The sequence below is a fragment of the Stylophora pistillata genome, chromosome 13 (genome assembly GCF_964205215.1).
Source record: "Stylophora pistillata chromosome 13, jaStyPist1.2, whole genome shotgun sequence".
NCBI classification, from domain to species: Eukaryota; Metazoa; Cnidaria; class Anthozoa; order Scleractinia; family Pocilloporidae; genus Stylophora; species Stylophora pistillata.
The window spans coordinates 8668152-8679690 of record NC_142531.1 but is presented as its reverse complement, the minus strand read 5'-3'; the positions used below and the strand labels follow the sequence as shown (position 1 = coordinate 8679690).

The 11539-nt window shown below is 40.2% G+C and overlaps 1 protein-coding gene across 1 annotated transcript; it reads left to right on the top strand.

Annotated features, from left to right (window-relative positions):
- The first annotated feature begins 6583 nt into the window (after positions 1 to 6583).
- LOC111332398 (E3 ubiquitin-protein ligase TRIM45-like) lies at positions 6584 to 9614 on the top strand. The gene has a single exon (XM_088743766.1). It carries the CDS (start codon positions 6855 to 6857, stop codon positions 9102 to 9104), a length of 2250 nt encoding a protein of 749 aa, XP_088599892.1. The 5' UTR covers positions 6584 to 6854; the 3' UTR covers positions 9105 to 9614.
- Positions 9615 to 11539: the final 1925 nt, after the last annotated feature.

The window sequence follows — 11539 nt, the reverse complement described above, 5'->3', positions numbered from 1 at the left end:
GCGGAGGGTTAAGGGAGGAGGGGGTAGGATGAGAAGGAGGAGGAGAGGGAGGAGGGGATGTAGAGACTTGAGGTAAAAGGAGAGGGGGAAACGAAGTGAGAAGAACAAAGGAAGGATGAGGTAAAGATGCAAGGACTGAGGGAGGGTAAATGGGAGAATGGTTTAAAGAAAGAATCTAGACAGTATGGGAGATAAAACCAGAAAAGAAAGAGCAGGGGAAAAAATGGGAGAGAGAGAGAGAGCTAAAGGAGGTAGTGCAAAAGTAGGCAAAGAAAAGGAAAAGAGGGCAGGAAGAAATGGGGAAGGGGCATAGAATATGAGTGCAAAGGAGTCAGAGGGAAACGAGATTGGTAGCCAGCGAGAGAAGACTTAGGAGCCGGTCATAATTCATCCCCTGGGGAGGGGACCAATTTTGGTTGTGTCCCGATAAAATTAAACTGATCCCCCCCTGAGGCTCTGTAATATCCTTATGATCCTCCCCTGTTAATTGACAGCCAATTTTCTATAGTCCACCTCCTTTGCACTCTGCATAGACTGATCGATCACCCATCTTTCCCTCTTAAAACCACCTGATTCCCCCAAAAATTCCTCCGCACACCCCCTCCCCGCCCCCAGGCGATACAAATTGAAACAATAGCTGGTGCCTTACTTCCGTCCCCTAAACATAGGCGTAGTGAAGTGACAAACCCTTCGCAATTTTTTAGATACATAAGTGGATTAATCTGTGTAAGAAAGTAAACCACGCGACTGCTGTGTGCCCTTTCATCCCCAGCTGAAATAATTTATATTGAGACGAGAGCTACCATATTGGACAATCGCCTATCAAATACCAATGAATAAAGAGGGTATGTTTCTAAAGAAACAGTCGTGCTGCGTCGGTGGGGGTAACAAGGTAATTTGGTATAATTTTATAAACTAAGTTTAAATTGTAAATTAGCCACCGTAAAGAGTTAAACAGCTGACGTTTCGAACGTTAGTCCCTCGTCAGAGCGTCTTAATTACGCTCTGACCAGTTTCGCTCACAGACAAAAGCAGGAAGTTAAGGAGCCTTTTCCTTGGCGTTTCGCACGGATTTTTTCATCCACGGTAATTTCCACCAATCGGATCGATTTAAAATTCTAATAACAAGTTATTCTAGTAGATTAGTAGATATCTGGGTACATCAATGTCAGGAAGTTGCATTCTTCTCATAGTCGCCACCGTTGTCTTAAAAATATGTCTCTGCCTAGCTTCCCTACTTCTTTGGAGGAGGATGCCGGATGGGGGTAAATAAATCCTGCTCATTCTGTCCAACATCGTAGCTTAACGAAAACAGAAACGCAGAGAATGAAATGCTAGACTCTCTATACATGGACTCCTACAGAGTAGCTCTTTCCATTGCCCCTTTAACTACCTATATTCTGCGCAAAACAAAACACTCTTAAATACAGATTTGACCATAAAAATCATGCCTGTAATTCCTTTTTAAAATCACGCTCTTTCCAAACACCGTCAATTAATCTTCACGATCAGTCAAAGCCATACCGAAGGTCAGCCACTCTTGCCAAAAACTGTCCGTCATCTGACTGAAAACATACCTATCTAAAGCTAAACATTAAGCCTTGGCTGTGTGAGTTCAACCTAATCTTACAGAATTCCTAGAAATATACCTACAAGCGTCGCATGTAATTGGTTAATATCAATAGCATTTCAATCAGAAGAAAACGATTTCAGTCGTTTTTGATACGTGTAGCGAAAGCCTCCGTTTATAGCTATTAATCATGAATATCAAGACCTTGTTTGACAATCTTCATGATGAAGTTTCCTGTTCTGTGTGTATGGTCACATTTACTCAACCAAAAAAGCTGCCATGTTTGCACAGTTACTGCCTTCACTGTTTAGAAGGAATTCAAAGGACGAGTGGCCACCATGCTGTCATAACATGTCCTGAGTGTCGAAGGGAAAGTCAAGTCCCTAGAGGAAATCTTCGCGATCTGCCCACAAATTTTCGCATCAACAGCTTACTTGATGTATTGGCTATAAGGGAGTGCAGTTCTATTGGAGTCAATGATGTGGAAACTGCGTGACAAACGAAAAGTGAAAAGTTTGGCTACTGTTTCCAGTGCTGTGCATGCATTCTTGTGTGACGAGTGTATCACCGTGCAAAGTATTCCGCGCAAATAAGGATCATCGAGTTCTAGCGCTAAAATATTTTGAAGATCAAGACTTAGAAGGTATGTTAAAGCAACCAGCATTCTGTCCACGACTGGGCCACGAAAACAATTAACTGGAATTCTTTTGTAAGAGATGCGAGGAAGCTGTTTGCATTTCATGCGTTGCAACCCCTCACGATGGGCATGTTAAGGTACTATTGGCTATTGGAAGAAGCGGTAAATGAAAAGAAATTGCACATCCTGTCCTCCATTGAGTCCAGGAAAGCAAAAGCGCAGAGGATGAGACAAAAAATCTTTAATTAAAATCGGCGACAGCTGTGGTCAAATCCAAACACAAGTGGCCAAAGTAAAACAAAGCGCGCAACAGTTTGCTGAAACCATGATCGCTGTTATCGAAGACAAGAAACAGGAAATCTTTAGTCAAGCGGAGCATCAGACGCAACAGTCTCTGGAACATTTTCGAAAACAAAGGATCGATATTGAACACAAAGTCAAAATCATCGAAACAGTTGCAGAAAAGTCTGAAACACTTTTAGAACACGAGGTACAAATACAGAGCATGCAAAGTTAGACGAGACACTAGACACAATAATCCCGAGAGAAGTCGAGAATGAGCGTGAAGAACTGGACTGTGACCTTCAAGCTCTGCGTCAAATTATTTACGAGGAAAACGAGGCCTTAGAGCCAAAAACAATACAAGAAGGGATCGGCCGCGTATTTACAACTGAGACCAAAGCGGATCAATCAACTGCTGAAGGAAAAGGACTCACGGAAGCAATTGTTGGAATTCAAGCCAACCTAGTGTTAACAACAAGAAACGCTGAAGGAAAAAAATACCATCAAAACCGTGACTGAGTAACAGTGGAAATCGAAAGTCAACAAGGCCATGACCGTGCCACGGAAGTGCGAGTCCAAAATATAAAAGATGGCAGCTACTAGATCAGCTATTTTGCCAAAGAAACGGGAAGATGCAGGGGCAGTAGTCAAAGTAAACGAAGAACAAGTTCGAGACAGTCCCTTTCCGGTTCAAGTTAAACCCAGACAATTCACACCCGTGTTATCTTTTAGCCAACAAGGTTCGTCTGCTGGAACGTTCAAAGGTCCATGGGGTGTGGCAACGAATGAACGCGATTAAATTTTAGTATCTGGTGTCTGTAACAACAGGGATCAGGTATTCAGTAGTGATGGAACTTACTTAAGATCATTTGGTATGCAATATCATAGTTGCTGATAGAGATAACAAATCAATTAAGATATTTTCGCCTGATGGCCATTATTTAAGTAAACTCGGGAATGAGGGTACTTTTACCTTCCCCTTTCACTGCATTCAATGTGGTAAATATCTTATGGTGTCAGACCTGATGTTGATCACTGTATCACAGTGTTTGATAGAAATGGTAATTTTTTTGTACAAATTTGGAAAGAAGGGGGAGGGGGATGGGGAGTTCAATTACCTCCGGTTGTTTGTTTTAACAAGGCAGGACACCTGATGGTCTGTGACAGAGACAATCACAGAGTTCAGGTATTTGAGCTGACTGGAAAGTTTATAACCAAATTTGGATCAAAAGGAAAGAATAGAGGAGAGATGAATGCTCCTTTCTCTACTGCAGTGCTCAGCGATGGTCGAATAGTTGTGCCTCACTATCGTAACAATCGTATTAATTCAAATATTTGAGTAGCCTTAACATCGCTATGCCTTACAATATTTCAATTAATTTTATCAAACCTTTAAACATAAAACTACTTTTGACAAGAGATTTAATTTTATTCCCTGTAAGAATCTTTAAATGGTCACCGAAACTACAACACAACTTATTACATGGCAAATTTCAGAGATTGTGCATAAAACCAAGTGTGATCTGTCAGTCAGACAAGTCAATAATCTCTCATGATTAGGTTCCTTATTAAACAAGTTTAAAATTTTTGTTTGATATCAAGTTCAATACATTAAAAAGGCCACAAAATTCAGTTCTACTTCCTCATCAATTACACCAAGGGATTTAACTTCAATGCCTCATCCAAGATGGAGATTTTGTTACAGCCATAATTATTTCCTGAAATATTTCCAACACTTTGCTGAGTTGGGAGCCTATTCCTTTGTTAAACCAGTAGAGTGCATGGACTGTTTTATGACAATAGTAGTAAATTAGCCAGTTATCACTCACAATAGTAGTAAATTATGTTACTATTTAATTTGTAATGTCATTAAAATTTATAAATAATCAAAATGTAAAAATGTGTTGTCAAAGTTGTTGTGATTGTTTTCAAACTTTGTCCTTTAGTAATTGCTTATCAAAAAGGAGTGATTTGAAACTCTCCGATTGATTTGTGACCAATTTGTTTGGAGAAGTTCCACATCCACCTCACTTTTTCGAAGAGGAAGCTAGGATACTAAATACCTCAGGAAATAGCCAAATTTACCTACCGGAAGTACTATTTGACTCCTGGCAGATGCAATTGATCCAACCGGAAGTTCTCTCAGCGCACGCTGGAAAGTTCCAAGCGCAATATAATGCTCAATCTCAAAAACTGATTGATTGCTTACGAAGCTGGCAGTTTGCGTGCACTTTGAAGCGTTAATCTGCGAGGTTGAAGAAGGTTGATAGGGACTGAGGGAAGAAATTCACGCTCTACGGCTCAAATTAACGGCTCTGTCGTCTTTGTTTTCATCGGGCGACATTAACAACCACTAACTAGGCCTGTTAACCGGTTGATGGTGGTGATTTCTACTACTGCTCACTTTGTCTGGTGATTTTTTTGTGTTAAATTCAACCGTGATTGTGAGATTATCCTGATCGAAGTACTTTGTTTGTTTTGTTAAAGCTACAGTGTGTGGCGTTACGTAATAAATAGCGTTATTTTGGGTTCAAGTTTAATGAACCTTGATAATCGTCGACCCTTCTCGTCCTTGTCAAAGTTAAATTTATCGCTTCTTAGCAGCAAAACTCTTCCTTGAAATGCCTGAGAAAATTTGGTTAGAAGGTAAAACGAGAACATATTGATAAGAAACGTACGATGTGCAAGCATGGACGCATTTGACTGAGATAATCAGCAGTAAATACAAGTAAATCGACTTGATCCACTTGATTACCGTGAGTGATATATGGCTTTGTAATGTGTTCAGTACTGTATGTGAATCAAGTACGATAATAAAACATTGCGCGATGTCGGTGTTCCAGCAACTCTTCGTTCAGTGATGCAATGCTAATAGTGGGTGGTAGGTACGTCAAGCTTAGGAGGGAGGAATGGAAGGGGTGTGATATAAAAGAGAGGAGGAGAAAGAAAAGAAGGTAGCTTGAGGTGGGGGAGGCAGGGGGGCAGTAAAAGGAATACTGAGGTAAGGGAGAATAAATCTTCTCATTGCACAAATTTGTTACACTTGGCAAGGTTTGTTCATGCTAATCATTTGGTTACTTGTAGCGGTTAAATACCTTATAAATCTATAAGGTAAATTTAATGTACGCTTAGAAGTAACTTACTTGTAAACAACCCGATAATCGTATCGCACGTCCACGTCAGATCTATTTGCTGGACCGCTATTGCTTAATCGAGTCCTAACAAATAAGCGAAGTAAGTTAGTTTTATATAGGAAATATTAATGTATGAGTAAACCTTCAAGACCACTGGGTGCCTATAAATTGTTGGCTGAAATTTCATATGTTGAGACGCGAATTTCAGTCTTAGATAAAGTAACTATGGCATTTCCATACTGATTCCTTAATTTCAATATGGAAAATGCCATCGTCGCATTTTTAAGGTGGTGAAGAAAACCGAAAGAGAAAAGGTTTTCTTTTTATCTGGCGTTCTCTAGTCGCCGTCCCCGTTGAAATCGTATCTTCTCACTACAAGTAAAGGGAGTGAGTAGAGTCCAATTCGGTTCGGAATCATACTTGTCATTCAAAAAATCGGACGACCGCAAAGGGGGAGTCCAGTTTGTTAATTACGAGCATGATTTATGACGAAACTGGACAAAACAAAGTCGTGTTACCAAGTTATCAACACTTTGAGAAACAAAATAGCCATCGTTTATACGTTTTCGTTATAAACAACACTTAAATCGACGAAACGTGCGACAACAGCGCGCTCAAGTAAACATGTCATAATCCCGGCGAAATCATAAATAAATCATTCGATAAAAATGGTATTTGTTAGTGCTCAAATCGGGCTGGTGATATCTAAATACGTTCGGGAATTTTGCCCCTACTGCTTTAGAGAAAGATGAGAATAAAAATTTCAGATTCAATGTTCCAACACCGTAGCTACATAAAAACGACGCTTGATAAAGTCAAATACCAATTTCTCTCTACATGGCTAATTCCAAATTGCGCCGGCATATAATTCTAATAAATCACAGATTTGACCTCAGAGCTTAACGCAACTTTTCTTAAAAGTCACGCTCTTTCAAAACACCTAAAAAAAACTTCGGGATTGGTAAGAGTTATAAGAAAGGTCATCCGTGACACACTGTCCATCCCCTGATAAAGAACATGTCTGTCTACAGCTGCTCAAGCCTTTGAGTGTATAAAGTCAAGCTAATCTTACACTGACAGTTCTCAGAAATCTTGCATATCAAATATGCCTTCAGGCATCTCATGTAATTGGTCAATATTAATAGCTTTTTAGCTACACTGAGACAACTTTGTTTGAGGCCTGTTATATACATGAAGCTCCAGCTCTAGCCTTCCTTTAAAAACACTAATCATGGATATCAAAACCTTACTTCACAATCTTCACGACGAACTATCCTGTTCTGTGTGTATGGTCACATTTACTGAACCTAAACAGCTGCCATGTTTGCACAGTTTCTGCCTTCACTGTCTACAAGGAATTCAAAGGACGAGTGGCCGCCATGACGTCATAACATGTCCTGAATGTCGAAGGGAAAGTCAAGTCCCTGGAGGAAATCTTCACGATCTGCCCACCAATTTTCGCATCAACAGTTTACTGGATGTGTTGGCCATCAGAGATTGCAATACTGCTGGAGTGAAATGTGGAAACTGCGACAAAAGTAGCAGACACAGTTCGTACTGTTTTCAGTGTTGTGCGTTCTGGTGTGACATGTGTATCAATGCGCATAACTTAATCAAAGCCAATAAAGGCCATCGAGTTCTTGCGCTTAAGGATTTTCAAGATCAAGACATCGCGGATGTGTTGAAACGACCAGCATTTTGCCCACGACCGGGCCACGAAAAGAAAGAATTGGAATTCTTTTGTAAGAAATGTAAACAAGCCATTTGCAGTTCTTGCGTTGCAACCACTCACGATGGACATGTTAAGATACTCTTAGAAGAAGCGGCAAATGAAAAGAAATCGCAAGTCATGTCTGCGATTGACTCCAAGAAGAAAAAAGCGCAAAAGATGAGAAACAAAATTTCCAAACTTGACGAAAGCTGTGATGAAATCCAGACACGACTCGCCAGAGTAAAAAGAAGTGCGCAACAGTTTGCAGAGAGCATAATCGTTGTCATCGAAGCGAAGAAACAGGAAATCTTTCATGAGGCGGACCATCAAGCGCACCAATCCTTGGAAAGTTTACGAATACGAAGAAACGAGATTGAAAACAAAGTGAAAACGATCGAAACAGCAGTAGGAAAAACTGAAACACTAATAAAGCGAAGCACAAACGCAGAGCTTGCACAGTTAGATGAATCACAAGATACATCACTCCCAGAAAGAGTTAGCGATGAGAGAGATGAGATCGACTACGAATTTGAAGATTTAAGTGAACTTATTTTCGAGGAAAACGAAGCCTTGAAGACAAAAGCAATCGCTGAAGGGATAGGATTAATAAAAACGATTCTCAGTGAGACGAAAGCGGATCAATCAGTTGCTGAAGGAACGGGACTCACTGAAGCGATTGTTGGAATTGAAGCCAACTTTGTGTTAACAACTAGAAACGCTGAAGGAAAACAATGCTATCAAAACCGTGACCGAGTAACGGTGGAAATCGAAAATCAACAAGGCCATGACTGTGCGACGGAAGTGCGAGTCCAAGATAACAAAACTGGCAACTACAAGATCAGCTATTTTGCCAAGGAAACCGGAGCATGCAGGGCAGTAGTCAAAGTAAACGAAGAACAAGTTCGAGACAGTCCCTTTCCGGTTCAAGTGAGACCCAGACAATTCAGACCCGTGTTATCTTTTGGCCAACAAGGTTCGTCTGCTGGAACGTTCAAACAACCATTTGGAGTGGCAGTGAATGAACGCGATGAAATTGCGGTCACCGAAACCGGTAACGACAGGGTTCAGGTATTCAGTAGTAATGGAACTTACTTGAGATCTTTTGGTAGAAATGGTGATAACCAGGGAGAATTCATCCGCCCTAGAGGAATAGCATGTAATAAGAATAATAACATTATAGTGGTGGATACTGCTAACCACCGTGTTCAATTGTTCAGTGAGCAGGGCGAGTACCTGAGCCAGTTCGGTGGTAGAGGAAATCTTGATCACCAGCTGAACTTACCCCATGGTTTGTCTGTAGATAACGAAGGCAATATTGTCGTTGCTGATACTGGTAACAAATCAATTAAGATATTTTCTCCTGATGGCCATTATTTAAGTAAAATAGGGGGTAAGGGTTCTTTTACCCGTCCCCTTCACTGTGTGCAATATGACAAATATCTCATGGTGTCAGACTGTGGTGATGACTGTATCAAAGTGTTTGATAGGAATGGTCATTTTCTGTACAGATTTGGAAAGAAGGGGAAGGGAGATGGGGAGTTCAATCACCCCTTTTGTTTGTCAGTTAACAAAGCAGGACACCTGATGGTCTGTGACAAAGAAAATCACAGAGTTCAGGTATTTGAGTTAAGTGGGAAGTTTATGACTAAATTTGGATCAAAAGGAGAGAGTAAAGGAGAACTTAATGTTCCAATCTCTACTGCAGTGCTCAGCGATGGTCGAACAGTTGTGTCTGACTATTCAAACCATCGTATTCAGATATTTGAATAGACTCAACATCACTATGCCTTACAAGATTTGAATTAGTTGTATCAAACCTTTTAACATGAAACTACTTTCGACAAGCGATCTAAACATATTCTCTTTGAATGGCAATTGAAGCTACAACATAACCTATTACATTGCGATTTTCCGAGATTGCGCATAAAACCAAGTGTGGTCTGCCATTCAGCCCAGTCAGTGACCTCTACTTGGTCACTTACTAAACAAGTTTTAAAACTTCCTTTGATATCAAGTTCAATACGATGAAAAGGCTACAAATTTTTGTACTACTTCCTCATTAATCACACTAAGGGATTTAGCTTCAATTTGAACTACATCCAAAAAAAAGAATTTGTTACAAGCTTGGTAGCCTATTCCTTTTTAAACCAGTAGAGTGAATTGACTGTTTTATGACAATAATACTAAATTATGTTATTGCCTAATTCACAATGTCATAAAAATTTGTAAAAAATCAAAAGGTAGAAATGTTTTATTAAAGTTGTTGTCACTGTTTTCAAACTTTGTTCTATGTTAATTGCTTTTCAAAAAGAAAGAGGAGTGATTTGAGACTTTCCTACTGATTTTACGATCAATTTGTTTGGAGAATTTCCCATCCACCATGTTGATCCAAAGAGGAAGCTAAGATATTACAAAAGCTCAATAAGGCACTGTTTACACGGACACGGTTTCATTTGTAAGCGCATCGGTTGCGATGCGATTACGCCTTTCGTTTACACGGCGCCGGTCGAGTTCCTTATCAGAACCGGGTCGTTCTGAAAACGATTTCAAAAGTAGTAATTCACTCCTGGCAGATGCAACTGAGCCAACCACAGGCAGCCCAAGCTCACTACTAGAAAAGCGGACGTGACTCTTAACGTGTTGCGCAACGTTTTATATTTATAAAGGTTTGTATGGGATGTTATCGGTTTGCCTTAAAAGAGAGGAAAAATGTCTTGTTTTGAAATAAAATGGGCTTACCTTATTGCCTTGTTGTTTTCTTTGTTGATTCCTAGCGTCTCCGACCATTTTGAAGCGTTTTCGGCGAGTTAGCGCTATGTTGGTGTCAAACTGCTTTCTTTTAGCAGGTAAGCCCATTTTATTTCAAAACAAGACATTTTTTGCTCTCTTTTAAGGCAAACCGATAACATCCCATACAAACCTTCATAAATATAAAACGTTGCGCAACACGGTAAGAGTCACGTCCGCTTTTCTAGTAGTGAGCTTGGGCTGCCTGTGAGCCAACCGGTAGTTTTTTCAGCACACCCTGGAAAGTTCGTAGCGCAATAGTGCTCAACCTCAAAAACTGATGGATAGCTTACGAAGCTGTCGATTTGTGTGTACTTAGAAGCGTTAAGCTGCGAGGCTGCATTAGGTTTGATACGGATTGATGGAAGAAATCCACGCTCTGCGGTTCGAATTAGCGACTCCGTCATCTTTATTTTCATCGAGCGACATGAACAACCACCAAATAGGCCCGTTAACCGATTGAGGGTGGATGGAGAAGTGGGATTCGCATTGATGCTCAGTTTTTGGTAATTTGTTGCATTAACTCCTACCGTGACTGAGATATTGTAGTGATCCAAGCGCGTTGTTTGTTTTGTTTAAGCTCTAATGTGTGGCGTTACGTAATAAATCGCGTTGTTTTGGTTTCCTGTTTAATGAACCTTAATCGTCGACCTTCGTCACTGTCAAAGTTAAATTTATCGCTTCTTAGTAACCAAACTCTCTTAAAATGCCAGAGTATATTGAGTAGAAAATTAACAAATTGATAAAGAAACATGCAGTGTCCTAGCAAGGACTCACTTGACTGAGACAATCAGTAGTAAATCGACTTGATCAAAAGTACACTGTGAGTAATATATGGCTTTGTGATTTGTTCACTCGTGTATGTAATTCAAGTAAGATAATAAAACGTAGTGCGGTGTCAGTTGTTCATCAACTCTTCTTTCAGTGATGCGGTGTCAATAGTGAATGGTAAGTACGTAAGGAGGGAGGAATGGAAGGAGGAAGGCAATATTAAGGAGAGGAGAAGAAAGAAAAGGTTGCTGGGGGGGGGGGAAGGCAAGGCGGCAAGAAAGGGATGCTGAGGGCTGGGAGAAAAAATCCTCTCACGACTTAAATATGTTGCACTTGGCAAGGTTTGTTTATGCTGAATATTTTGTTACTTGTAACCATCAAATACCTTAAAAACCTAAAGAGAGAAATTGAATGTACGCCTAGAAGTAAGTTACATGTAAACGACTCGATAATATCGTATCGCACGTTCACGTCAGATCTATTTGACACTGCTGGACCGCTATTGTTTAATCGAGTCGTAACAAATAAGCGAAGTTAGTTAGTTTTATAAAGGAAATATCAATGTATGCTAGTGTTACTGACATGATCAAAGATTTAGGATGGACCACGTTGGAAACGAGAAGAAGGCAATCTCGGTTAATACTTAT